We start from the raw sequence: 27,007 nt of genomic DNA, 5'->3' as shown, positions 1-27,007 counted from the left end.
GTGGTTTGTTTTTCTAGAAGCCCGATGCAACAACTAAATATAGTTCTTTAATACAACAGATCTTAGCGAATGGCTTGCTTCCATTGACGGTTCCAGGGTCAGGGGATACACCGTCCTATATCGCGTTTTTTTTTTTTTACAGTGAATGGTGATCACGTTTCTCGGCACGTGTAGTTAGTTCAGCCATTCGATTTTCAATGACCACTCTTATTCTTCCTAGCGACCGTGTGAAGCTGAGAAGTTGGTCGGAGCAACTAATATGTCTCCTTCCTGTTTCACTGCGCACTGATGAAAAAAAGAAAGAATTAAAGCAGAGTACAGAGATTGAGTTAAGTCAAGTATACATAAACGTGCAAGGTGCATATATGTCACATGCATTGCACGTCATAATGCAAAGAACTCTGACAAGCGATGCTAAGCCCGGACTTAATCCTGGTATATTAACAGTGCAATAAGACGTCTCGTGACATGGAGTTAATTTAAATATTGTTTCACAGGGCTTAGGCCTTCTGCTCCGAAATACAGTGCATTCGTCACAGCGCGAAATTGCGGATTCAGGGTCTGGCATTCTTTTCCCACAATCAGCGCAGTCGCAAGGATGTGTGATCTTGTTACTAGGGAATTACGCACGCGTGATTTGCAGACTTGTACGCGACTAATATCGGCAGAGCTGCCTCTCTAAAGATTTTAAGCATTTAGACCACAATGAACGCCTCAGATGACAGCAGAAATGCGCACCTTTAGAATTGCGGCACTTGGTTATGCGTGACCAACATATTTCGGCCACGTATAGTGTTTTGCACAGGTGCAAATAAGTAATGCATGTCGAGATATTAGGCACATTAGCCTGAACTAATTTGTCACCACGCACCGATACATCTCCTTATAAATCGAAACGATCCTGCACCTCCATCTCGGTATTGCAAAAACATGAATTTTATGCTACAATGCAGCGTAAAGAAGACGATGTACATAAGAAAAGCAGACGAACACGGACACACTTGTCTTCACCTTGTTTGTTCCACTTTAATATTCGATAACAGCACACTACAAAGAGTTCATCGCAATCTTAGTTGAATTATTGTATGTGATTTCCGCATACACGTCACCTTTCTAAGAAATATGTATCTATACTTTTGTCATTTGGAGCCTTATAAGGTACAACTATTCCAATATGTTTTCATTCAAATCTCCTGATGTCAGATTTGCGTAACCACTGACGCAAGCGTCGGGCGGTGACTCCCATGGTTGTGTGAACAGGCGAATAAAACTCTGTCCTCGTTTATAATAGGTCACTTTTGTTGACTTGAAAAACGAGTAACATTGCCTGCAGTGAGCGGCTTGTGTTTTCTAATTGGCTTACAAGAGGCGAGGAGCCCGCTCAAGTGGACAGAGATTCGATTGGGCCGAGCCAGTGCACCGGAAATTGATAACCGGATGAAGAGGGTGGTGCGCCGGCGTCTACGATTGGTCCGGTTTCCTTTACTTTGGCTTGAGGTGGCTGGTCGAAAATCGCGGCGGCATGCAACGTAAGGTTAAGAATGCCGCTAAAATGAATTCTTATCAAAGAAGCGTTTGCAGAACGAGGTCATAAATGTGTCGAAATGGCTTGCAAGCGTTACATGCCACGCAAAAAAGTTTATTGGGCGCAAATAAACCCATGCTCTGGGCAGGCGTGACTAGCCAGTGCCTGAGCGATGGACGGCAGCCATCTTTTATTCCTTTCGGAACGGGGCAGCCTGCGTCTATTCATTAAAAAATTCAGTTTTGTTCGGCATATTAGTGCCTCTTTAACGCGTGCACGTCACTTCGACGCGGTGTGTTTTCGCGGTCTTGTGACGTCGCGTGATAGGCAGGTGAAGTGGGTGCAGGCCGAAAACTTTTGACCAATAGCAGAGGGTTAAAGGCTAAAAGGCGTCTAATCAGAAATAACAATTTTTTTTCGGTCCAATGATGCATAATCAGTGTGTATGCGTCATATCAGATGGGGAGCTACCACGGTTCTCGTGACGTCACGTGACAGACAGGCGAAGTGGGGGTGGTCTAAAAAAGTTTTTGACCAATCGTGGAGGGCTGATTGCAGAGTTGGGGTGCTATGCAGGATGCCCCGAGTTTCTCGTTCACCCGAGTTTTGCCCGAGTTTGCTCGACGGCAGTCAGTGAACGGAGATAGCGCGCAACGGGCCGAAGGTGCAGGCAAAAAATATGTAGACAGAAAGTCGCGTATGACAACATGAGCGCACCCTGCGCGGCACGCTGCTTCCACGTTTCAAGCGCAGAAGGCTGCACAACGAAACGCGCCAGCGCCGCGTATTGTTATCAACGGATTATCGCAACTTAGCGATACCGTGACTGCCCCGCTGTCTGTCAGCACACTTGCCGTGAGCCGTTTGCCACGCCTTTCCCGGGCGCGTCAAGGGCGTGCCTCATCTTTCGGGCGCTATCTATCTATCCTCCATCGAATGCGAACGGGGTACATGCGGCGCATTCTTGCACCTACACTTTCACTCAAACGAATACGTTAAAATGCGACAAATAAAATAACGCACATTTTTATTTCTTTAGGTATCTGTTTTTCGTTTTCAATGCTAGAAATTTGTGATGATAAACGGAGATCGAGCAAATTATTAAATTTTGCACATCTTGCCGTGAGTGGCGACAGGGAGGCGAAAGCTTAGAAGCGGTACATTGAAACGGGTCGCACGCACGAGGGCGTTCATACGGTGATAAGTCGCCTAGGGGCGCTGCAGTGCTATTCTCAATAAAGTCGGTCATGATCCATGGAGGGTCATGGCCACTCTTTCTCTATTAGGGGAATAGAAACGCAGCGCCGCGGTACGGCTGTTCATCGCAGGCGCTTCACTAGGCTATTAAGGCCCCCGCTTTACCAACTAAAAACGACACAACAGCTGTCGCTGTAAAATGGCGGTATGTTATTTTAGAGTGCGTAGTGTCGCAGTTCAGTGAAAATGTACCAGTTTATCTTTGTGCGCGAAGCCTTTGCGATACATTGCGAAACGTGCGTGCTTCCCCAGCGACAGAATTCATCGCTTGTCATCGCTTGCCCAGTGAAGGCGCCTCTGAGCGCACGTACGCAGTATATGAGTGTGTTGTGCAGTCGAAGGTGCTTGCGGATTACCTCTGCTGGAGCCAGCAGCGATCGCAGATGGATATCGTAACGACACCGCAGCACTCGCATTTTGGCAGGTGAGGACTCTTGTGTGCAGTTATGAAATCAGATTTCGAACAGAGAGATGTGTTGGAACTGTTGAGTGCGCAGTGCTTGTGATGAAGAAATGTCATTGCACTGGGCCTAGAAGAGCGAGCGATTCTCGGACGCTGATCGTGTTTACGACGTTGTGGCTCCGTTTCATCACCGATGACAGAGCAGCTATCTGAAACGACTGCTGCAATAAGCCCTCCTCAGCATCGTCGTCCCCCTCGACGCCTTGCAAGCACCTACAGTGACGTGCCGATAATTATTTACTGTGCGCTACGCGCCGCAATGCAGGCAATGAAACCGTGTTGTGCGGCCATCTCAGCCCGAGAAGATGTGTGCCAGCGACAGTCAACGCTTTGTTTTCGATAGTGGTGCTCAGTACATCACCGATGACAGTGCGTTGTGCGTGTTTTATGTCGGCGGTCAAGATTGTTGATGCCTCTCAGCTCGACACCGCGTCGCTGTTGCCGGCAGATAAGTTGGGCGTGGCCCAACTGTAGTGGGTGCGCGCGCAATAGTTACATGCCTCGCGCGGGGCGTGACCTCTGGTTTTGATTGACAGGCGAACTCGTGCTAAACTCGTACATCGCGAAACCCCCTCCGAGTTCAACTCGGGAACCTGGCGGCGGCAGCAGCAGCGGCAGCGGCATTGCATCCAGCGGCAGCAAGCGTCAGTATGACCGTCCGGACCCGTTCACCTGCATGACCGGCGGGGAGTTTCAGCGTCATTTTCGCCTGTCGAAGACATCAGTGTGCTGGCTGTGTGACGAGCGAGGCGAAGACTCTCGTCTGCGGTGACAGCGTGGCGGGCTTCATTCGCTCACCGTCTTAGAGCAAGTCATCTGTGCCCTCCGTTTCTACGGGACTGGGAGTTTTCAGAGAAGCGTCGGCGCCGAGCGTTACATCGAACGCCATCAAACTACTGTTAGCCGCTGTGTCAGAGATGTGTCTGACGCGCTTATCGATGCGGCAGTGCGTAAGCGGTGGCTAGCTTTCCAGAATACTGCGGCGGAGCGGGCATATATAAAAGAATGCTTCCCACTTCGTGGGAACATTACGAACGTAGTCGGGTGTGTCGAAGGAACGTACGTAGGAATTAAGGCGCCTTCAATGTCAGCGTTACTGTGATTAACAGGCTTTTTCGCTGGTTGATCACTTTTTGTCGATTGTTCTATTTATCTGTCAGGGTGCCTTCGAAATGGCTCACTTTCTTGGGAAAGGGGTTAAGTATAAATAGATAAATGGATATCACTAATTGTGTGAAGTAACCTCTGAATCCTAATCTCATAAAGAACTTGGGGTTCTTCATTGGTGAAGTTACTAAGTATGCACAATGCTGAATTTTGGTCATGCGTAATCTATCGGCCGCACTATGAAACAGCGAGGCATTGCACAATTTGTTGCAGCGCGAGATGTGGATGTTGCGCCAAGCCGGTTGTGCCTATGCATTTGTGGCGAAATGAAAATGCATTGAGAATCTTAGTGTGTTGGCTTGCATGAACAAAATACTTCAGATTGTTTGCTCTGTTCACTGTCGATGCATGTGCCAGAGGTTCAGTGCATCTTCTTTTTTTTTTTTGGGGGGGGGGGGGCGGCGTTATTTTGGATGGATAAATTGTATATTTTCGTCTCATAATGGGGCTCTAATTCTTAAGCATTAGAACAATGCACATCCGATACTCTGCAGAACTCTCTGTACGTGAAGATGTCATGAACCACCAAGGCATTATTACATATCGGGAGAAATGTGGTGCAGATGCCAATGAAAAGTGGGTCTTTAACCTACCATGATAAAAATAAAACTTGCAGAGCAAATAGACCATTTGTACAGCTTTAGAGCAATAACTACACAAAACGTGATATGCCCAAACGAGTAAACACTTGCCGCATTGCCAAAGTAGGCTGAGCGACATGCAGCATATGTTGGCATTGAAAATGTCTCGTAACTGTTATTTTTATTGTAAGCCCTCGCTGTCACACCTTTCCCTCCAGCACTCCCTTTACTGAAACGTGGCACTGTCTTTCCATTGGTGTCATGATGATAATGGTAACGGCGGCAGCAAGGCTCGTTAATGCTTGCCTCTTTGATTCCTGTGAGTTTAGTGGTAAAGAATATGGCACGTTCATACATACAGCTGTGCTGCAAAATTTAACATTTGTGATTTTTTGGAGAACTAATTTGTGTTGGGAAATTTCAAAGATGTGCACCATTGTGGCCTAATAACTAGAGCATTGGTGAGGTTGAAGACGGTGTATTGGTATAGAAGCTTGAAGTTTAATTGCACAACAATTCGACGGGGCACAAAGAGAAATACACACAGCAGAATGCTTTGCTGTGTGTGTTACACTCCTTTGTGTGCCGTTGAATTGTTGTGCGATCCAACTTAAAATAGAGCATTGGGCTTCTTTGGTGCAGGACCGAGGAAGTGTGAGCTATTCGACAACATGCCAGTGCCTTGCCACACACTTATGGAAGTCGGAAGGTTTGCAAACAAAGCTTTGCTTTCAAATCCACCTGCTCATGTAATACAAGCGCTGATTGAAAGAACCATCACACAAAAATAATGGTGAAATCAATGGCCTGTGAAAAGTGTAATTTGTATGTAGATACTGTTGACATAATAGGTGCCATACCGGTGCCATAATAGGTGCCATACCGGCCTCAAAATTGTACTGGACAGAGCAGTTTGTTTCCTATGTGAAGCTCGACCTCCCATTACATGCTGTGCAAATAACCAAGCTCAGTTTGTTTTGACGTGCTACACAACATTCAGTGTAATCTGTTTTTGATTCTAAAGAAGTGCCAAACACCACCTCTTTTTCAAGGACGTCATGGGAATATTTGGCGAGACCTTTTTCAGCCCCTCATAATGGAACTGTGGCCAGCCAGCTTTGCTTGGATGCCTTTATAGATTTCTGCTCCTGATCATTGTGTGCTATCAAATTGCAGAAGCCTATGCAACTGGTGCAAGGCATTACGTGTTTCTATAGTCGGATACAACTTTAGGAGGCTGCGGAATCTGCACTTTAAGGCAGGTGAACACAAGCCTGCACCAATGGGCACGCACTCGAGACTGATATCGTGCCGCCGGACAGACTAATATTGCTCGTTGGAGAGGGACTATTTCTTTAGACGTGTAGGCAATCGGCTGCTGCGCTTTGGTCATCTGGGTGGGGCCTCTCCTGTCTTCTGAAGTTTTATCCGACTGTAAAGGATGCTGCTTTTCATACAACACAAAAGGACAAAGTGTACAATTATTTGGCCTATGAAATGGATACATCAGAAGTGTGCTATGCAAGGGCTTAAGATGTGTGAAATATGGTACATGCAATTATAAGACAATGTTAAAGAATATGTGGTATCGAACATGCATGTAATTTGTAAATGCATGGCACATTTGAATTGGGGAGTGTTGCAGTCATATGCACAGTCTATAGGTGATAGCATTATTAAGCTCCTGCTGTTTCCTTTCTTCATTGTGAATTACACACACCGTTCATCTTGTGGCTAATGAACACGCACTGTATTCTTGCACATAGAAAGAACAAACAGCATGATGACGTGTATGCTGCATTAGTGTATTTTTTTATTTACATGGTCCAAGAGCGGCACAGGTTGTCTTACGTTTTTGCCTATTTTGAAGGGACACAAAGTGCATGTTATAAGTCTCCTAATATGCACAGCACAATGTTTACTGCAATAATTTTATTCATGTTCCTGAATAATAAACAAAATATTAAACTGAAAGCTCCTTTATAAGGTGCCTTCTGTGGGCTCGACAGGAGAGCAGTGAGGGCACCGATACTACTGTTGCGGAGCAGCCCTCTGGACCTTTGCCACACTCTCAAGAGCACGTGCCTGGCGCTCGCCTACTGCCACCAGGCGGTTGAGTGGCTCCAGCAGCAGAATGTTTTGCTGCAAAAAAGTGTATTGGAATGAATCAGCCACGTACAAACCATTATTTACAAAGAAAAATGCTCGTTGCACTATTAGTACCAAGTGCCCTTAAATGTGGAAGCCTCTAGTGTAGTATGCATAGTAAAACAATGCGTTGGGAGAACATTGCTTTATTTTTCAAAACTGGGGTTTTCTTTTTCAGAGCCAATTGTCATGTTGATTAGTCTGCCAGCAGCTGAGGTGGCCCTGCACCTTCACGAGTCTCTACTGTCAGCACCACAAACCTATTTTTGTTCGCTGCAAAACAAATGCCTCACCCTACAATCCCGTCTTATACGAGCTGATTGCATCCTATGCCTACAAACATCATATTCTTGTCCCATTACGCAATTTTCTACCATCCTTGGCTGTAGTTCTCTCTCCTTGACATTCATTCTGTAATGCTTATGTAATCACCTGATATGAATTGGCAACAAGTGATCGAATACGTGCATGGCCTGCCTGCCGATTCCTTTCTTTTTTAATCTCAACTAGCATATCAGTTGCCACGGTTTACTACGCCACTGTCTTCCTGCCTTAATGCTATCTGCAACAATTTTTGTTACTTCGCTTTCTACACAGTCCTTGACATCTCAAGTTTCTTTGTTAACCTCCAGGTTTATGTCCCATATTGCATAACCGGTGGAACGCAATGATTCTAGACTTTTTTCAAGGATATCGGTAACATGGCGATCACGATTCGGTAATGCCTTCCATGTGCTGTTCAACCCATGAAATTTTTGTATAAGTTTCCTGCTTTATATCAGTACTTGCTATTGATATTTCACTTGGATAAAGATACTCTTCCATAAATTTTCTAGCTTAATGTCACTCATGAATTTCTGTTGCCTTACCAAGTTAGTGGAGGTTACCTTCATCTATTCCATATTTTCGCGGGCCCACTTGCACGTAAAAGCACGAACACTCATTGGTTCTCACTGCCTTCTTTAAACTGCTGGACATTCAGTTCGTTACTACGAAAGTGACTTAATCCGTGCACTCTTATTATGCTAAATATGAAACAGTAGAAATATACTTATCTGCAGTTTGTCGAAGTCTCCTTCACTGTGTTGGTAGCGAGATCCATCGTCGGTACCACCTCGTCGCTTCGTAGCTATATAGGATGTCTACCTTTTGCCCACACAATGTAATGTTCGTGACGCTCGCAGTCACGCAGAGTGGAGGAACTCGGCGCACTCGCAGAAGCAGCACCGGACAAGTTGTTTCTTCAGCACTTCGCCGTGAACAGTAGGTGCGCGTTGCGATCTGTAAAATCGCCGAAGCTATTGGCAGTCTTACCGGGTGCACGGGAAGATTGCCCACGGAGGAACAGAACTATCCAAGAAATAGTGGCCTTCGTCGAGCCTGATCACTACGTCGCGCACTGCAAGCTCGTTGTACGGGTTTGTTTACACTGGGCCTCCCTGATGCTTAGCCGCCATGCTTGCCCGGTGAATGGATGTGATGACGCCAATACAGCGCTCCCTCGTGGTATAATGCGAAGGGTACTAAATTACAAATTAGTCTAAGACGCATTCAGTGCACATCTCGTAAGCTTCAAAATGCTTCTAAACCACGTTAAAGTAACTAATAATATTGTTACGGTGAAGTGAAGGAAGACGTTGAATTGGACTAGAGAAAGACGAAGTCTGGCGGTTGCCTGAACGCGATATCCATCATTTGTAAATATAAGTTATTTTACACTCGTGGGCCTGCTTTCTTCCCGCAACATTTTGGTGGAAGGTGCGGGGTACCACCACGGAACTTCGCAGCGGACGTCATCTACCTGCTGCCACAATGGCAAATCAACCGACACAAGCGACAACGCCTCGGCAGCCCGTGCCCACGGTCATCCTCACTCACCCACGGGACCCGGGAACATTTTGTGGCACGGACAACGTCGACGTCGAGGACTGGCTTACGATGTACGAGCGAGTGTGCGACAACAACAGGTGGGATCCTACAATGATGCTTGCAAACGTAATATTTTATCTGAAGGGAACTGCGAAGCAATGGTATGACACACATGAAGCTGACCTAACGAGCTGGGATGTTTGCAAAGAAAAAATGCGAGACCTGTTCGGCAGACCTGTCGGTCGTCAGCTGGCAGCTAAAAAAGAACTTGCGTGCCGCGCTCAGACGTCCACAGAATCCTATGTCGTGTACATACAGGATGTGCTGGCCCTCTGTCGCAAGGCTGATGACAACATGACCGAGGCAGACAAGATTGGCCATATATTGAAAGGTATTGCAGACGATGCCTTCAATCTCTTGATGTGTAAGGATTGTGCCACTGTGGATGCAATTATTAAGGAGTGCCGGCGCTTCGAACAAGCGAAGGGCCGCCGCGTCACTCAAACTTTCGACCGGTTGCCCAATACCGCCGCGACATCTTCTTGCGAAGACCCGCCGCGGTTCGTTCAGCCCGCAGGACCGGAAGAAATAACGCGCATCGTTCGCCGCGAGCTTGAGGCCATGGCCCCGGCTCCGGTTCGTTCAGACTGTCGGGAAAGCGTACCCGCTATCTCCCTTATACAAGCGGTCGTTCGGGAGGAAATAGCAAGTTTGGGCATTCCATCTCTCTGCTCAGTCCGCCATACCAACACCTACCAAATTTCTCCGACCGCTCGCTCCCGGACGCAAAGCTTTCCACCACTCCGTCGCAACCCAGCTGAATGGCGCACAGCGGATGATAAACCCATCTGTTTTAATTGTTCCGGTATTGGACACATCGCCCGTCATTGCCGCAACCACTGGTCGTCGCCTCCTCGGTGGTCGTCTCCGAGTCACTACAGCCAAGTACCCGACAATCGCACTTTCTCGCCCTATACGCCGACTAGGAACATCAACGCCGACAGTGCTCCACCAAGATCCAGCCGATCCCCGTCTCCGCAAGGTCGTAGGTCCCGTTCGCCTCTCGTTCACCGCTCTTCGTCCCCTTCTGCAACCGGTCGCTTCGCTTCGGGAAACTAGGCGGTGCAGCTCCCGGAGGTGAAGCTGCAACTCCGACCCGGCCCACAAATCCTCTATTGACCCTGCCTACATGTGGAAACCTGCTGGACATTGAAGTCGATGGCGTTCCTGTTAGATCTCTCGTTGATACAGGAGCGCAGCTTTCAGTTATGAGCGCTGCTCTCCGCCGCCGGCTCAAAAAGGTTCTGACCCCCGCCGTACCGTGCACCGTGCGAGTCGCCGATGGGAGTACGTCACCTGTCCTTGGAATGTGCACAGCACGTGTGACCATTGGGGGCCATTATACCGTTGTTCTATTTATCGTCCTTGAACACTGCCCACACGACCTAATTCTCGGCCTCGACTTCCTTTCGAAACACTCTGCCCACATTGACTGCTCCGCAGGTGTTGTACAGTTGGACCTGCCGCTTCCTGCCGACGCAACCACTTGTGCTCCACACCGCTTATGTGCTGCTGAATTTGCAAGGCTGTCTCCACAGGCTGCTACAAATGTCCTGCTGACGCCCTGTCCTCCCGTACCTGATGGCGAGTACGTCCTGTCGCCGCTTACTGACGTGGTTTTGTCGCGTAATATTGCCCTACCGAGCACCTTAATTCGGATCCGCGAAAACTGCGCTCGCGTGCCCATCCTCAACTTTGGGTTCTCGTCACATGTTTTGCCACACGGTATCGCCATAGCGCATATCACTCCTTTGGAAGAATTTCAGATTTCTTTTTTGACCTCTGAATCCTTCCTCAGTACGAACGGACCTTTGTCATCCACTCCTTCGTACTCGACGCCTGCGGACGATGTTTCTAAGATGATCGCCCCCGACCTTCCTTCCGAGCAAACAACAGCTCTTCGTCATCTCCTGTCATCTTATCGGGACATCTTTGATTTGGACGACCGTCCACTTGGCCAGACATCTGTTGTCACGCATCGCATCAACACCGGTGACGCCAGCCCCATTCATAGGCGGCCATATCGTGTCTCGGCAACAGAAAGGGCCATCATACAGAAAGAAGTAGACAGGATGATGGACAAGGACATCATTGAACCCTCCAGTAGCCCGTGGGCATCACCGGTTGTCTTAGTAAAGAAAAAAGATAACTCGTGGCGCTTCTGCGTTGACTACCGTCACCTCAACCGGATAACAAAGAAGGATGTTTATCCCTTGCCTCGCATTGATGACGCTCTTGACTGCCTTCACGGATCCCAATACTTTTCATCAATTGACCTCCGCTCCGGCTATTGGCAGATTAGCGTCGATGAGATGGACCGCGAGAAAACCGCCTTTGTCACACCGGACGGTCTGTACCAATTTAAAGTCATGCCCTTTGGATTATGCAATGCGCCAGCTACATTCGAGCGCATGATGGACTCTCTCTTGCGCGGCTTGAAGTGGTCTACATGCCTGTGTTACCTCGATGATGTGATTGTGTTTTCGCCGAACTTTGAGAGCCACCTGCGGCGCCTCACAACCATACTCTCCGTGTTTCGCAGGGCTGGCCTTCAGCTAAACTCCTCCAAGTGCCATTTCGGTCGCCGTGAAATTAACATGCTTGGTCATCTCGTCAACGCCGCCGGAATCCAACCTGATCCACAGAAAGTTCACGCCGTGCGAAATTTTCCTGTACCTTGTTCAACGAACGATGTCCGTAGTTTTCTGGGCTTATGCTCTTATTTTCGGCGATTTGTGAAAAATTTTGCGGACATCGCTCACCCTCTCACTGACCTTCTTAAGAAAGACGCCTCTTTCTCTTGGGGACCGCTACAGGAGAAAGCCTTCTCTACCCTGATTGAGCGGCTTACCACTTCCCCGATTCTCTCCCACTTTGACCCTTCTGCGCCCACTGAAGTACGAACTGACGCGAGTGGTCATGGCATCGGCGCTGTCCTCGCTCAGCGTCAACAGGGCCAAGACCGTGTCATCGCTTACGCTAGCCGCCGCCTTTCCACGCCCGAGCGAAATTACTCCATTACTGAGAGAGAATGTCTCGCGCTCGTATGGGCGGTCGCGAAATTTCGCCCGTACCTTTTCGGTCGGAGCTTCTGCGTTGTCACCGACCATCACGCCCTCTGCTGGCTCTCCTCTTTGAAGGACCCAACTGGACGACTTGCACGTTGGGCATTGCGCCTACAAGAATATACATTTTCTATTATATATAAGTCAGGACGCCTGCATAAAGACGCTGACTGCCTGTCCCGCAATCCCGTGGATCAACCGGACGATACCGATGCAGACTCGGACATCAGTATTCTGTCCCTCTCCGGCTTCCTCCACATTGGCGACGAGCAGCGCAAGGATCCTGTTCTTCGAACACTTATGGAACGCCTAAGCTCCTCGCCCAATGACCCGTCCCTTCGGATGTTCACCTTGCGCGATGGAACTTTATACCGTCGTAGCGTTCGTCCTGACGGCCCGGAGCTCCTCCTAGTCGTCCCCAAGCACCTTCGACTCACCGTGCTCCAGCAACTTCATGACGCTCCTACTGCTGGACATCTGGGCGTCACTCGTACTTACGACCACCTGCGGCGCCGCTTCTTCTGGCCTGGCATTTATCGCTCTGTGCGCCGTTATGTCGCTTCTTGCGACCTGTGTCAGCGCCGGAAGACGCCTGCTATGCCTCCCGCTGGTTTGCTTCAACCCATTGATATACCTACAGAGCCCTTCTTCCGTGTGGGCCTCGACCTCCTTGGTCCGTTTCCAATTTCCATCAAAGGAAACAAATGGATTGCTGTAGCAACCGATTATGCCACTAGATATGCCATCGCACGAGCCCTGCCAACCAGCTGCGCTACAGATGTCGCCGACTTCTTACTAAAAGACGTCATCCTGCACCACGGCGCCCCTCGCCAGTTGCTGACGGATCGCGGCCGCTACTTTCTATCGAAGGTCGTTGATGATCTGCTCCGCTCCTGTTCTACAGAACATCGGATTGCTACCGCGTACCACCCTCAAACGAACGGCCTCACCGAGCGACTCAACCGCACACTCACTGAAATGCTCGCCATGTACGTTTCCAACGATCACCGCGACTGGGACGTCGCTTTACCATACGTCACTTTCGCATACAACTCGTCCCGTCACGACACGGCCGGATTTTCACCATTTTTCCTTTTGTACGGCCGCGACCCCACCTTGCCTTTTGACACGTTGCTACCTTCCGCAGTACAGTCACCCAGCACTGCTTACGCTCGCGATGCTATTGACTTAGCCGCCCAGGCCCGAGATGTCGCCCGTCATCGCCTCACAGTCTCGCAAGCTTCTCAAAAGCGACGCTACGACCTTCGGCACCGAGACCACCATTTTTCACCTGGTTCCCTTGTCCTTCTCTGGACGCCTTCACGTCGTGTCGGCTTGTCGGAAAAATTACTGTCCCGTTTTTCTGGTCCGTACCAGATCTTACGCCAACTGTCCGACGTGACCTACGAGATCGCCCCACTCGGTCAGCCTTCCGTGCCTCCCAACTTAACCAGTGATGTTGTTCACGTCACCAGGCTCAAGCCCTATGTCCCCCCAATAAGTGAGGCTGTTTAACTTGCACCGGGACGGAGCTCCCCCACCGGGAGGGTGATGTTACGGTGAAGTGAAGGAAGACGTTGAATTGGACTAGAGAAAGACGAAGTCTGGCGGTTGCCTGAACGCGATATCCATCATTTGTAAATATAAGTTATTTTACACTCGTGGGCCTGCTTTCTTCCCGCAACAATATTGTACTAAATGCATTTGTTTTACAACTTGCTTCTGCATGTAATGCACTCGGTGGAACGACAAACAAGTGAAAGAAGGCACGACCATGCACCGACGGTATGATCACGTGAGCCCCAGTTCGTCGACCGCCCAGAAGGCAACGCCCAAGAAATGATAGCCAGCCAGAGTGAATCTAGATAAACCAATGAAACTGGAGGCTTGTCGAAAGATAAACTGTGTCTCGGTACCATTCGTGCTTTCATTTTGGGGTGTCGCCAGAGCTCGTGAAGATCCCGAGTTTCGCCAAACTCGGCGCATCCTGCATAGCGCCCTTGGAATAGAAAAGCTTGGAATACCCTTACGTTATTGCACCCTTGACTGCTCAGGTCTCGCGCGGTTGTCAATTATGCCAAATTTCGTTTTCCAATTCAATTTTTAGTGGACACCTATTTAGTAAAAGGGCGAAAACTCAATACCGCGCATTTTCGAAGTGTTCTATTCATTTCTATAGTCAGCCCTGATGACCCAATTAGGTTGTTAATTTACAGTAATAAAATAGTAGGCTGTACAAAGTTTACCCATTAGATCGCCGTAAAGTTACTGAAGTGAATGTTCTTTAAAACCTTCCTGCTGGGATTACTCCAGTAAATCAACGTAGAAATTCTTAAGTGGGTCTTCTAAAGGAACACATCACGCGATGTCATCAGAGACCGGGAACGATACGAATATGGAACGAGTTTTAATCTTTCTATAAGGACACAAATTACTCCGCATATACTAGCATGACAACGTCTACAATCTTTTCCGAGATCATATTTAGTTTGCCAGTTGTGTTTATGTAGAATATACACATCAGAAATTATATCGCGCTTTCGTTAAAATGCACTGAAGAAAGCTAGGACATTTTCTCCAATGTTATGTGTAGCTTTAAAAACTTGCTAATGGAATATCCGGAATACCCAATAACTTTTTTATGCGTGGGAAGTAAATGAACAAGTTTTTCCCGCGGGTAAATTTTCTCCAGTCTTTCCGAAGGCCCAACGGGGAGTAGAACATATACCGTGCCAGAGGGCTTTTTCTCGCAGTCATGAATGTTGCACAGTCGATTTGTCAGTGTGTCCTCTGCTGCTCTAAATGTGCACATATATCGGCTTCGCAAGCTTTCTCTACGACAAAACATTCTACCAGAGTTTCCAAAAGAAAATTAGCGAGTGGCCGCTGCGATTTCTACCAGGGCAACGTGTGTGGACTTGCCTAATCTTCGTGCTTGTGGATATAGAAGTTACTTAAGCGTTATTACGCTACGCCTCACTGAATTTGTAAGCAGTCATATTTTTCTAAACGGACGAAAGCAATGTGTTCCTACTCGTATGCGTACTTCATGATAATTGTCGCAACAAAATATTTTGTTGAACTAAATACATATTTAGAACACGTTTGATGAGTGATGGTCGAAATTCAAGCACATCTGCTGGCTGCGCACTGCACCCTTGCTGCGTTGTTCGAACCGTCATGCTTGCAGCCCCCGCACACACTATCACGATAGTTCCCGCTGGTAATTCTTCTAGGAAAATCAATTTTAATAAAATAAACTGTTCTCCCAGTGCGAGTCCATAATTCGCCGCTTGTTTGGCAGGCCTAAAGCATACGCGTGTTTCAACAACTGCTTTTGGAGTTTTTATTTGTTAACTTTCTTTTTACGCAGATAGACTACGGGAAGTCGAGGCTGGACGGCGGCAAAGCGTTGCTGGGAGCCCTGGAAGCAAACGCGACCATCGCCTGCCTCAGCGCAGACTGCAGGTTAATCTCGCTCGGACACGGCCCTCGCTTCAAAGATTGGCTGACCCGGGCCTCGGCGCTGAGGGAGCTGAGCCTGTGCTGCAGCCAATGCAGGCGCAAACACGATGCCAGCCTCGTGTTCGAGGCACTGCCGGCGACCGTCGCAATCGCCCGCCTGGACTTGCAGGGGTTCACGCTGCGCCCCACTGACGCGGCGTCGCTCACCCAAGTGGTCGCCGGCAGCGACAGCCTGGAGGACGCGAGCTTCGCCTTCGGCGGGCGGGCTCACCGACAGAGCGAAATGTACAGCGCCAAGGTGGTCAGTGCTGTTCTGAGACGTTTTGTATCGTCCCTGGCCTTTGCGTGAACGCGTACAAGGTGAAATACTCCTGGCGTTAACCGACGCTTGATTATCTTCTCCGTGCTAATGATTGTGGCGGCATTTGGCGAAGCGGAAACGGGAAGACGCTTTCACAATGACGGTGGGTTACGCTATTAAACCGCTGGGAGCGTGTATTTGGAGGCGACCGCTCACGAATAGGAGGCTTCTGGCGCTAAGGCTTGTGTTCATATTTCCAGCGCAGAACTGAAGAAAACATGCACACAATGAAAGAAACTGTAAAGGTGTGACTAGCTAGGGCTGTGCATCAATTCGCTCCTTCTTTATATTTCCGCGTTTTCTGTGAGTGTTTTCCTCAATCTTGCGGCGATAATATAAAGACAAGCTGCAGAAATTACAAAGCCCGCTTTCCTGCATTGGCAATTATGCTGTCGCTAAAGCTTTGCCTGCGAAAGGCGAAGGACCATTAAAGTTAGTGCAACCCATAGGCTAATTAGAGTTTTAGCACTTCACAAATTTATCAACGCTGCTTTTTGAACATCTATTTATGGAGCATTCACGAGCACAACTTTAAAACCATTGAGTAATGAAAATCAAACGTGTTTCAAACTAAACAGTGTACTGGGGATAGTTGCAAAGAAGTTTCAAATTCGGTAGTACATAGCCAGAACAAAGCAAATTATGAAATTTATGTGATGTAAGGTTCATCAAAATTTTTTCACTCGGGCTAAATGTTTCACTATTGCATAGTAAGGGGTCTACCTCGATGAAGATCCGTTCACGTGCAAAAAAAGAAAACGATCTTAGAGGACAGTTTGCGGGAGAAAGATCGAACTTCTGTAGTTTCCATGGCGACGCTGTAAGAAACTTCGCAGTTGCTGTCTGACTCCAGTGAAATATTCTTTTGAATCTTGCACCAAACAAACCACATTACTGCTTCAAACTTTGGAAACGTTTACGGCAAACCCTCCCAGCTGATACATAACCATATAAGCGTAGTTTCTATTTCATCAGTGGTAGCTTCAAAGCGTTAATTGCCGAGTTCTGTTCTGCTGGAGTTCTGTTTGCTGGTGTGCTGGAGTTTCATTCGTGGTTATCGAATTACATGCCGATATCCCCGGTGCTTTTGCTTAAATATCGTAACTGAAAGCAGATAGTAGTCTCTCCAAGTGCTCGTTTTTGCAGCGCCCGTTTATCTTATAGTCCAGGCTATTCTATAGTCCAGGCCAACGGGTAGAAACTTCCGCGGTTGTAACAGTTCCCTGCAACGTACATTAATGTGGTGCGCAAGTGGTTGATATGATAAGCCCTAAGGCTCACTCACACTAGGCCGACCCGACACTGATTTCGGTCTGCCGACTGTCGCCGACAGCGTTTTTTCCTTCGTGTCGGCGCCTCTGTCACACCGTACCTACGCCGAGCTCTCCCTCGACCGTTGGCAGATTGTCGACGTCGGTGCAGTGTGACAGAGGCGCCGACACGAAAGAAAAAACGCTGTCTCCGACAGTCGGCAGACCGAAATCAGTGTCGGGTCGATGAGCCTTTAGCGAACATGGATCAAAAACTGCTTCAGGATACCACTTGTCATCGGTATATTGCACTGAAACGTAATCTTTAATTCAGCGGCAGAGAAAAATTAGACTATCGAAAATCACACATCTTTTGTTCATCGCGGTTTTGAGTATAGAAAAAAAAAAAACAATTTGAGTCAGCGCCAACTGTTTGACAAAGAGCGGCGAATTATCCTCGGTATGTCAAGTGATACTCGACATAAGTTCTTCTGCCTTAATTTTGAGAGGCTGAAGTAATACTTAGGGGCTCATGTACAGGGTGTTAATGTGCTCATGTGCTCATACTTGCTCATGTACAGGGTGTTCCAACTATGATGCACCAACATTTAAACATATACAAATACAATGTGGCTGGACACGACATTGTTTGCCGCCGCTTAGAAATACTGATTTTTTTGTGTTCCTCCTAATTGCATAATTATCCTTAACTAATTAATCAACTTCTCAAATAACATAATTCGATGAAAAGTGTCAATGAGAAAATTTTCGAGAAACATGAAAAGTGTTTTTCCTACCGTGAAAGAAGCCCGCGAATACACGCAAAGTGCCTCTAGGGACCATTTCCGCGTGCATGATAGTTGGGACACTGTATATTCAACGTGCCCCAGATATACCAGCCCGGTTAAGGTTGTGAAAGTGGGTGGTGAGCAGCCACCTAGAACTCCGGAGTATTTATGTATTTAACATTGAACTGAACACAAGTAAGCAACATATTTAGGCTTAAGTGTGCGGCCAGTTTTTCACGCTAATAGCAATTGGGTGCGTGGCAATCCATTTCAGGGTCTATGCCGGCTCGAGCGATTTGGTAGTAGCAACAATGGAACGTGTTACCTGCTTTTGCAAAACATATGGAAGTATATGTTTAAATTGTCCACTGTATATAATAACAACGTCGTCACTCGAACGCTCTAAACAGTAACGGACAGAGCTTCCATCTGTATGCTCCGTTTCAAGTGAGGCCATATTTCAAGTCATGCTACGAAGCACACATTTATTTTCGCAATAGAAACTGCAAACGAGGCCCGACAGACCACAGGCTCAACAGAAACTACCAAGCAAAGAATACTTCGCATTTAGTAAGAGTGTCTTACCGCGGCCGTCATAGCATGAAAAATTCCTCTATCTGCACTGTTTTTCTGTGCGAAAGTAGCGAAGAAACGTATACACTCCATCTAAATATTTTTTTTCGTAGCCTAGCACTCTTTATTGTTCTTGCGGGGGACTTGTAGAACCGTCATAGTCTACGCTCTTTCATGGCTACCCAATAAATCACTTAATATGTAAACAGCAAGATTTTTCTTATTCTATCTACTGTACACATACTATTATCCCAATTTACCCGACTGGCGCCGCTAGTTCAAGCGTTTATAGCGGCAACGCAAGAACTGCGTAGCTGTGACGTTCTGTTTGAGCACGAGGTTGGTGGTTCGATTCCCAGCCCCGGTGTCCGCATTCAGAAGCAGGAAATGCACAAACGCGCGTGTGTTTTTCGTGCCGGTACTTTGGGCAATTTAGGTGCACGTTAAAGAATCGAGCCTGATATAAACATGATTCGGAGGCCACAGCTGCGGCACCCCTCTTAGTTTGGTTGCAGCCAAACTAAGTTGTAGCCAAACTAAGTGCAGTTTGGCTAGGCCCCAAATCGGATGTTCCATTTCAAGCATTGCTGGTTCGTTTTCACTAGCCTTATATATTCTGCGCGTTTTCTCTAGTAGGGGCTGAAAGGTGACTAAATTCAGAAGCGTACTTGATTCTTCCAGCACTTCGTCGAGACATAAGAAATGTTCCGCTGTGAAGTATTTATAAATGCAGCATACACTCCATATCTGACCCTTTTTATGTAAGCACCCGAATGTGGACATTACGTTGACCTCAGGGCCAGGAAGTTAATGTGGGTGAAATTTGCGACATTGACATCATTGTCGGTGTAAAAAAGTGGCATAAAGACGAAGTAGTACCTTTTGCAAAGCAACGCGAAAAGTAGTTGTTTGAACAAAACACACACTTCGTTCCTTTTCAACACTTGACGGCTTATATATTGTGTAATCGTTACTGTTCTCGGAGAAACTCTGCAAACACGAAGAGAGACTTGACATTTCTCGTACATGCACTCACAGGTGCTGCGATTTTTTTCCTAGTGGAGCGCTGCCTGCATGTTCTTTTAATGAACCTCATCGACTGTAATATTCGATGCCAGCAAGCTGACTTCATCCGAAACACCAACCATTCCTTGGCTGCTGGACTTTCCATGTTGGTCGTTTCGAATGACGCCACCACCTTTTCGACTCATGAAGCAATTACCATGATGAGCTGCCGGCACAATGCCAGCCGAAACTATCAGTATCTGATCACATTATGAAAAACAAACTACTGGTGTTGCGCTGCTAAGCAAATCCCGTGACCTCATGCTTTACGATGGGGCGAAATGCAAAAACACCCGTTTACTCGGGTTTAGATGCACGTTAAAGAACCCCAGGTGGACAGATTAATTCGGAATCGCTCAATACAGCATGTCTAATAATCAGATCATGGTTTTAGAAAGTAAAACCTTATATTTAAAAACGTAAACTAGAAAAATGCGTTGACCTGCTATCCGTACAACATCAAGTAAATAGCTGAAGTCATTCCCTTTTGAAAAATGGTCACCTGAGTAGATGGTGCTCGCTGATTAAGGCGGTCAAGTTCTCCCATCCATTCGTTCTATTTCCTTATAGATTTATGGTACCCTACGTCTATCGTGGATCGATTTTCAAGCTTCCCTGGAACTTCTGTGGTTTCCTCAGGGTCACAGAGGTTTGAAATTTTGTGTAAATTTCTTATGTTTTGCCATTTATAGGCAGCCACGAGGCCATTCGATCACGAAAGATGCTTCCCTTCATGCAGCTTATTTTCGCGCATGATTTCCGGTAGCAGATTCCAATGCATATAGCATACTTAGCCTACATCACCCACTTGGGCAAACAGCTGTGTCTGCCATGTCGCCCTTGAAACATCGCTCTCACTCCCAAAACTAAAAAGAAAATAACGCCGAATTGTAAGTATACAAACCGGTTCCGTTAGCATAGCAGAAAAATCACGTAACATATTCACCATGTTCAATTGCGCCATCCAGCACTTTGAGACGTTTGAAACGTGACGCCCGTGACAAAGAAATGATTTTATGATAAAATTCAAATTGATAATAGAAGTATTACATATGAAAAAAGGTGCCTGTACTATCGCACCGAAGGACACTCCAAGTCAGATATGCTGAATTTCACTTTTCCAGTGCCAGGGGAAAAAACTGGCTGAGGTTGGAAGGGTGCGCTTAGGGGCGCTTTGCTTTATATGGCGTCCAATGGTGAATATTGGTAACCAAACGGAAGCAATGGCGTCTCAAGATAACCACTATATATGATAAATAAAGGTTAGCGTGCGAGAAGCCAGCCAGGTTGAGGGCCCTTGTGCACCTAGAAGAGCCTGGCTAAATTGGACGATGCCGGCCGCTGTCGCTGGAGCACAAGCAAGCTGCTACCCAGACGCAAACTGTGCCATCGCCAAAGCTCATCGCTGGTCGGCACCATTAGCTGTGCAGAGGGACGGACAGTGTAAGGACTCAGTGTTGTGTGTCAGGAACGGGCAACCCCCATGACATGGTGCACGGGTGAAGAGGAGGAAGATCAGCATACCGCCCACGCTGGCGAGGGCTTCGGGGCCACGGTGTCTCCACAATACATGATCCAGAAAACTTACTTTCAAAAGCGGAAAACGGGATCACTTAACGCGCATTTCCGACAATCATACGACGTGCCTAACTGCAAGCCAGTGAAACAGAGCTTGGACATTTTCGTACCTTTCAACGCTCATCGCGCTAGTTAATCCACCTGCCGCTCAAAAAATGTGCCATGAAAATGCAGAGAAGTTGCTGTTTATTCGAGTTAACTATACGCATGGTAACTTTTAAAAAAGTATTACGATTTGCCTGTCAAAACTACAATTTCATTATGCACACAGTAGTGGGTGACTCAGGGAATAATTTTTACCACCTCTGGGCCCATAATCACAAAACGTTCTAACCCTAAAAGCGTACGGGCAGCCAGTAGCTATGTAGGAGATATTACTAAAGAGGGCGATAGGCCAATGAAAAACAGCGCTTACGAACAAAAAGCTTTGCGAATTCGTCCCCTCGTTCTTTACCGTGCACTCAATGCACGATACACGGGAGCCTTTGAACAATGCTCGCATCGCTGCGGCCAGGGATCTTATTCCACAGGCACGTGCTTTGCAACACAACGCCATATCCACCACGGCGAGTACACGGCTACTTTTGATTTATCACTAGTCATAATTACGTTTTCAAACTGATTCGGGCACCCAAAGCAGGGGCCCTGTAACGTGAAACTATTCCAATCTCCAAACGACCACCGACGCAAGCATCGGGCGGCAACCCACAGGGTTGTCTGAATAGCCCTATGAAACGCGCTCCTCGTTTATAGGAGATCACTTTTTTTTTTGCTTTCAAAGCGAATAGCATTGCCTGTAGCGAGCAGGTTACCTTATCGAATTGGCTGACAAGAGGCGAGGACGACCCAGTGGAGAAGGATACGACGGGGCCGAGACAGAACACTGAAAGTATGGTGGGGCCGGCGTCTGTGATTGATCCGTTTCCCCTTGCTCATGAGCTTGCAGTGGATGGTCTAAAATCGCAGTGGCGTTCAACGTAACGTTAAAGATGCCACCAAAAAGGATCCTCACCAAGGAATAGCTGGCAGAGTGATGTCGCATACATGCCGAAAGAGCTCAGTAATGTTAGAGTGCCACGGAAAAATGTTTATTATACGCAAATCATGCTGCGTGATCGCTCCCAGTATATAGCTATAGTGCCAAAACAATCGATGGGCAGCCACCTTCTATTCCTTTCGAAACGGGGCAGCATCCGGATATTCAGCAAAAAATTCAGCTTTGTTCGGCATATTATTTCTTATTACTTATTGCGTGTTTTCCGTGTGCATGTCACTTTTACACTATGAGTTTTCATGCATTTGTGATGTCGCGGGACAGAAGTGGGTGCTTCCCGAGAATGTTTGACCAATGGCACAGTATTGTGGCGAAAAAGGCGTCGAATGAGAAATAATTATTTTTCTTTCGTTCGATCCAATCATGCATAATCAGTGTGCACACATCCTGTCAGATGGGGCGTTTTCGCGGTTTTTTTTTTGTGACGTCGCGTGAGAGTGCAGGTGAAGTTGGGGGGGGGGGGGCAAAATGTTTTGACCATTGATGGGGGGCTGATTGAAGAATTGGGATAGAAAAGTTTGGAATAACTTAAGGTTATAGCACCCCACGATGCGTTGCCAGGTGTTGTTCGTCATTTATTACCGACCATGCCGCCGCAACACGAGAAGCGTTAGGCCACACCCCTTAAAATTTTCACTGTTAAACGTCGGAGCCACTTCATCATTTATCTGCTAGGATGGCACAACTAAAAGCTGGAATATTAGGGGGTCAATACTTTAGAGCGGCTTCTATATATGGCGACCATAAATAGGAAACATTTCAAATGTCCCCTCCTGCGAAAGATTAAACGAATAAGAAAACGCAGATGGATCACGCAGACTTGTACGAAATGAAAAGTAGACGCGATGCCCACATTGCAGAACGTAAATCTTTATTGGTAAAGCATGGGCGCTATAACGTAAAACTATTCCAAACTTTTCGATTCCGATTCTGCAATAAGCCCACCGCGATTGGTCAAAAACTTTTTTGGACCATCCCCCCTTCACCTGTCTGTCACGCGACGTCACGAAAACCGCAATGGCTCCCCATCTGATATGACGTGTACACACTGATTATGCATAATTTGACCGAACAAAACAAAATAGTTAATTCTGATTCGACACCTTTTTGCCATTAGCCCGCGGATATTGGACAAAAGCTTTTGGGATGAGCCCACTTCTCCTGCCGCTCACACGACGTCACAAAACCGCAAAAACTTACCGCGTCAAAGTGACGCGTATGCGTTAAAGATGTATTCATATGCCGAACAAAACTGAATTTTCTTCTGAATAGCCGCAGGCTGCCCCGTTCCGAAAGTAATAAATGATGGCTGCCGCCGATGGCTCCGGCACTGGCTACTCGCCCCTGCAGGAGAGAATGGGTTTATTTGCGTGCAATAAAGCTTTTTGCGTGGCCGTGTAACGTTTTCCAGAACTTTCGGCACGTTTACGACCTCGTTCTGCCAACTCTTCTTTGCTGAGGATTCGTTTTAGCGTCATTCTTAAGCGTCCGCTGCATGCCGCCGCGATTGTCGACGAGCCACCGCAAGCTAAGCAGGAGAAAGTGGACCAATCGCAGACGCCGGCACCACCCTCTTCATCTGGTTATCGATATTCAGTGCAGTGGCTCGCCCCCATCGAATCCCTCTCCACTTGAGCATGCTCCTCGCCTCTTGTGAGCCAATTAGATAAGGCAAGCCGCTCATTGCAGACAATGTTATTCGTTTTTCAAGCAAACAAAAGTGGCCTCCTATAAACAAGGGGAGCATATAATTGGTTTGTTCACAGAACCCTGCGGGTGACCACCCGATGCTTGCGTCGGCGGTTACGCAAATTTGACGTCAGGAGATTTGAATAAAAACATATTGGAATAGTTTTACGTTATACGGCCCCATGTCTATATTATTGCAAAGACCGTTGTTTCCTTTTTGAGAAACATTATAGGCCTTGTCTTGAGTGCTCCGTTTCGAGCGTTCGAAAGACATCTCGCAATGTCCTGGCGTTCGGAATGGGAGCGTGATGTGTATTATCTTTTAGTTGCAGTTCGAGCAATCGGCCAACGCCTGGGTAGTGGACGCTTTGGTGGAGGCCCTAAGCAGGACTACGTCCTTACGACGGCTGGCAGTGATGGGTGGCATCTCGACCAGCGATGCGCGGCGCCTCCTGCGAGCAGCCCACGACTGCCCCTCGCTTGAAGAGCTAACCTACGAGATATTCGCGTTCGGCCGAACGCACTTCAACCGCGGAAAGGTCTTGTTGCCGCGGGCTGCACACGTCGCCACAGTCGGGAGGTAAGTGATAGAAGATCTCCACTGATCGCGCAATGTCACTGCTCTTTTCCGCCGAAGCCTACGAAACGCGCAAGAGTCCAGTGCCAGCGAAATGACACGCACAATTGCCTGAGGCATGCGCGCTCCGGCCCTGTCATCACTAAGCTTGCCAGAGTCACACTGACAAATATCTGCTAGCTAGATCCACTTGCTATCAGGCACTGCGTGCATGATTTTCTTCATAGAACCGCAATGTTATTTACGCTTGCCTAATTTGAATTCGACAGTTAATAACTACGCACGAGGACTAGCGTTTGTTGGCATAAAATATTTGATCCTAAACAAAGCGCAATGAGAGTTCTCGAAAGGTCGAAGTACGCTAAGTGGTGTTTGCCGTAATTTTGGCCAGCTTGTTGCTATGATGTCGCTGTTATTGTTTTTAAGGACTTTGAAAAGCCGTGCAAAACGATAGCTTTAAGCAAGATGCCTCTATTTCAAAAGCGTTGTTGCGACCAGTTTATTTGGTTTAGTTGAGTTATCTTTGAGCTGCTGCCTTGTTAGCCGTTAGCTTCTCCGTCAGCATTTGGACCTCGTTTTTGAGGAAAGTGTTTGTAGCTGCCCCTGAGGTGTTTGAAAACGCCATGTCCATATGGGTTAATATTCGAATCTTAGCAGCAGGTTCATTTGAGCTGGTTGATGTACCTTGTCCCGCAACACATTTTTTGAACGGCGCAACACAGGTCAAAAGAAAGACGCACAGGACACGGCGCTCGTTAGGACACATCAGGTCCTTTCACAGGCTGAGAAGTAACTCTCGTGTATAGCGTGCTGCATAAAATGTGTTGAATTTTGCTTTTCGGCACATTTCGCCAATGCAATTTGTCCTTGCAGGAACCGTATTGGTGACGATGAGTAGCGAGAACTTGAGGGCTGCTAACATCGGCGACTGTCCTATGTGCATTTTTTCGGTGTTCTTTCCTAAAATCACGAGAACGACGACGAAGTTACTGTGCTCGGTTGCTGGTTTTTTTTCTGGTGCTGCAGTTTTTCTCTGTTCACATTATTTTCGTGCATCAGTAACAGGCAACGACGTTTGTGCAGAACCCTGAAGTCTTCTACTCTGCTGGGAGATCCTCCCCGCGGAGCTTGCCATGGAAGATATAGTCTTGGACGCGTCTGGCGGTCAGCATAGACCACCTGCGGCTCGGAAGCGGCTCATTTCGGCAGTAGAATCCGACGCTACTGATTCCGAGCTTTCTGACTTAAGATAGGACGATTCGGATGGTTTAATACCTGTCAAACACCCCCGCCCACGACGGACGTCTCCGGCGTCGTCCTCAAGTGAAGGGACTATCATATACAGCACCATCAAGACTACGACCGTAGCTTTCATTCCCATCGACGCCATGGTAAGCCTGAATGCTATCTCTCGACAGAAGCTTAATGATTTCTTCTTCAAACTTGCCCCTGGACTAATCCAAGAGGTTCGCGTGAACCCATGGAAAAATGTCATTGCCGTTGACACGACTGATGATAAGATGGTGCAAACTCTACTTGGTTTGTCCGAAATCTGTGGGGTCCACACACGTCCCTACATACCACAGGGTACACCTATAGTGGCTGTTGTCGTATCTGATGTGGACTTGGATCTCAAAGACGACGTTTTTAAGAACATGCTCGTTTGCACGCCACCATGCAAAATAATTAGCGTCCGAAGGCTGGCCACGTCTAAGTGCGTGAAGATACTTTTCGCCTCTGGAAAGCAGCCTAGTCATATAAAGGCTGGACTTGTGCGCTATCCTGTTCGACCTTTCATACCACGGCCTTTGCAATGCCATAAATGTTTCAAGATTGGTCATGTTCAGGGCTTTTGCACCAGAGACCTAGTCCTGTGCCAAATGCGGTGGGAATCACCATGTAGATTCCTGTGAAAGTCAGGCATGTCGGTGCCCTAACTGTAATGGTGAACATTTGGCAACGGATAAAGGATGTCCCTCATTGAAGAATGAACTAAAGGCACTAAAAGAGAAAGCCATAAAGAAGGCAGCAGGAGATGAGAGCTCCCGTCGCCGTAGTGCTGCCCCAGCGACTGGAAAAGCAGCGCGTTCAAAGAGTGACAAAGAAACAACACATCAAAAAGTACGGGGGGCGGACCTTTTGCCTCTCAGACACATCGTGGCCAGCGCTTCCATCGAAACCGCCGGTACAAGTATCTACAAAGACTTCGACCACAGTGGAAAGCACTGCAAACACAGCACCTGAACCGGTATCAGCCAACGACGATGTACAACTTGTCAATCTTCTAAAGATGCTTGTCAACGTCATCAGATCTCTAATCGCTGGTCGCCAGACACCAGCAGCGTCAGCAGCAGAGCAACATTTGGAGGCACTCGTTCCTGTCCTTGACGGCCTTCGCTAGACGTTTTACCGGAAATAATTCTAACAGTTGTCAGCAGCCTCGCCCCTTTGTGCTGCAATGGAATGTTAGGT

General features: G+C 47.5%; 1 protein-coding gene across 2 annotated transcripts in view; it reads left to right on the top strand.

Moving 5' to 3' along the window:
• The window catches only part of LOC135908670 (uncharacterized), a 52,585-nt gene that overhangs the window by 9,472 nt on the left and 16,106 nt on the right, over positions 1-27,007 (top strand). The window contains exons 4-5 of one of the 2 annotated variants that reach the window (XM_070534812.1): positions 15,509-15,901; positions 24,291-24,538. In XM_070534812.1, the coding sequence (XP_070390913.1) occupies positions 15,509-15,901; positions 24,291-24,538 (641 nt within the window). Of the gene's footprint in view, positions 1-15,508; positions 15,902-24,284; positions 24,539-27,007 lie in introns of both variants that reach the window. The other variant, XM_065440513.2, reaches the window with a different exon arrangement.

This window comes from Dermacentor albipictus, chromosome 3 (assembly GCF_038994185.2).
Source record: "Dermacentor albipictus isolate Rhodes 1998 colony chromosome 3, USDA_Dalb.pri_finalv2, whole genome shotgun sequence".
NCBI lineage: Eukaryota > Metazoa > Arthropoda > Arachnida > Ixodida > Ixodidae > Dermacentor > Dermacentor albipictus.
Note: the sequence above shows the minus strand (reverse complement) of the source record. Positions and strands in the feature narration are given on the sequence as shown.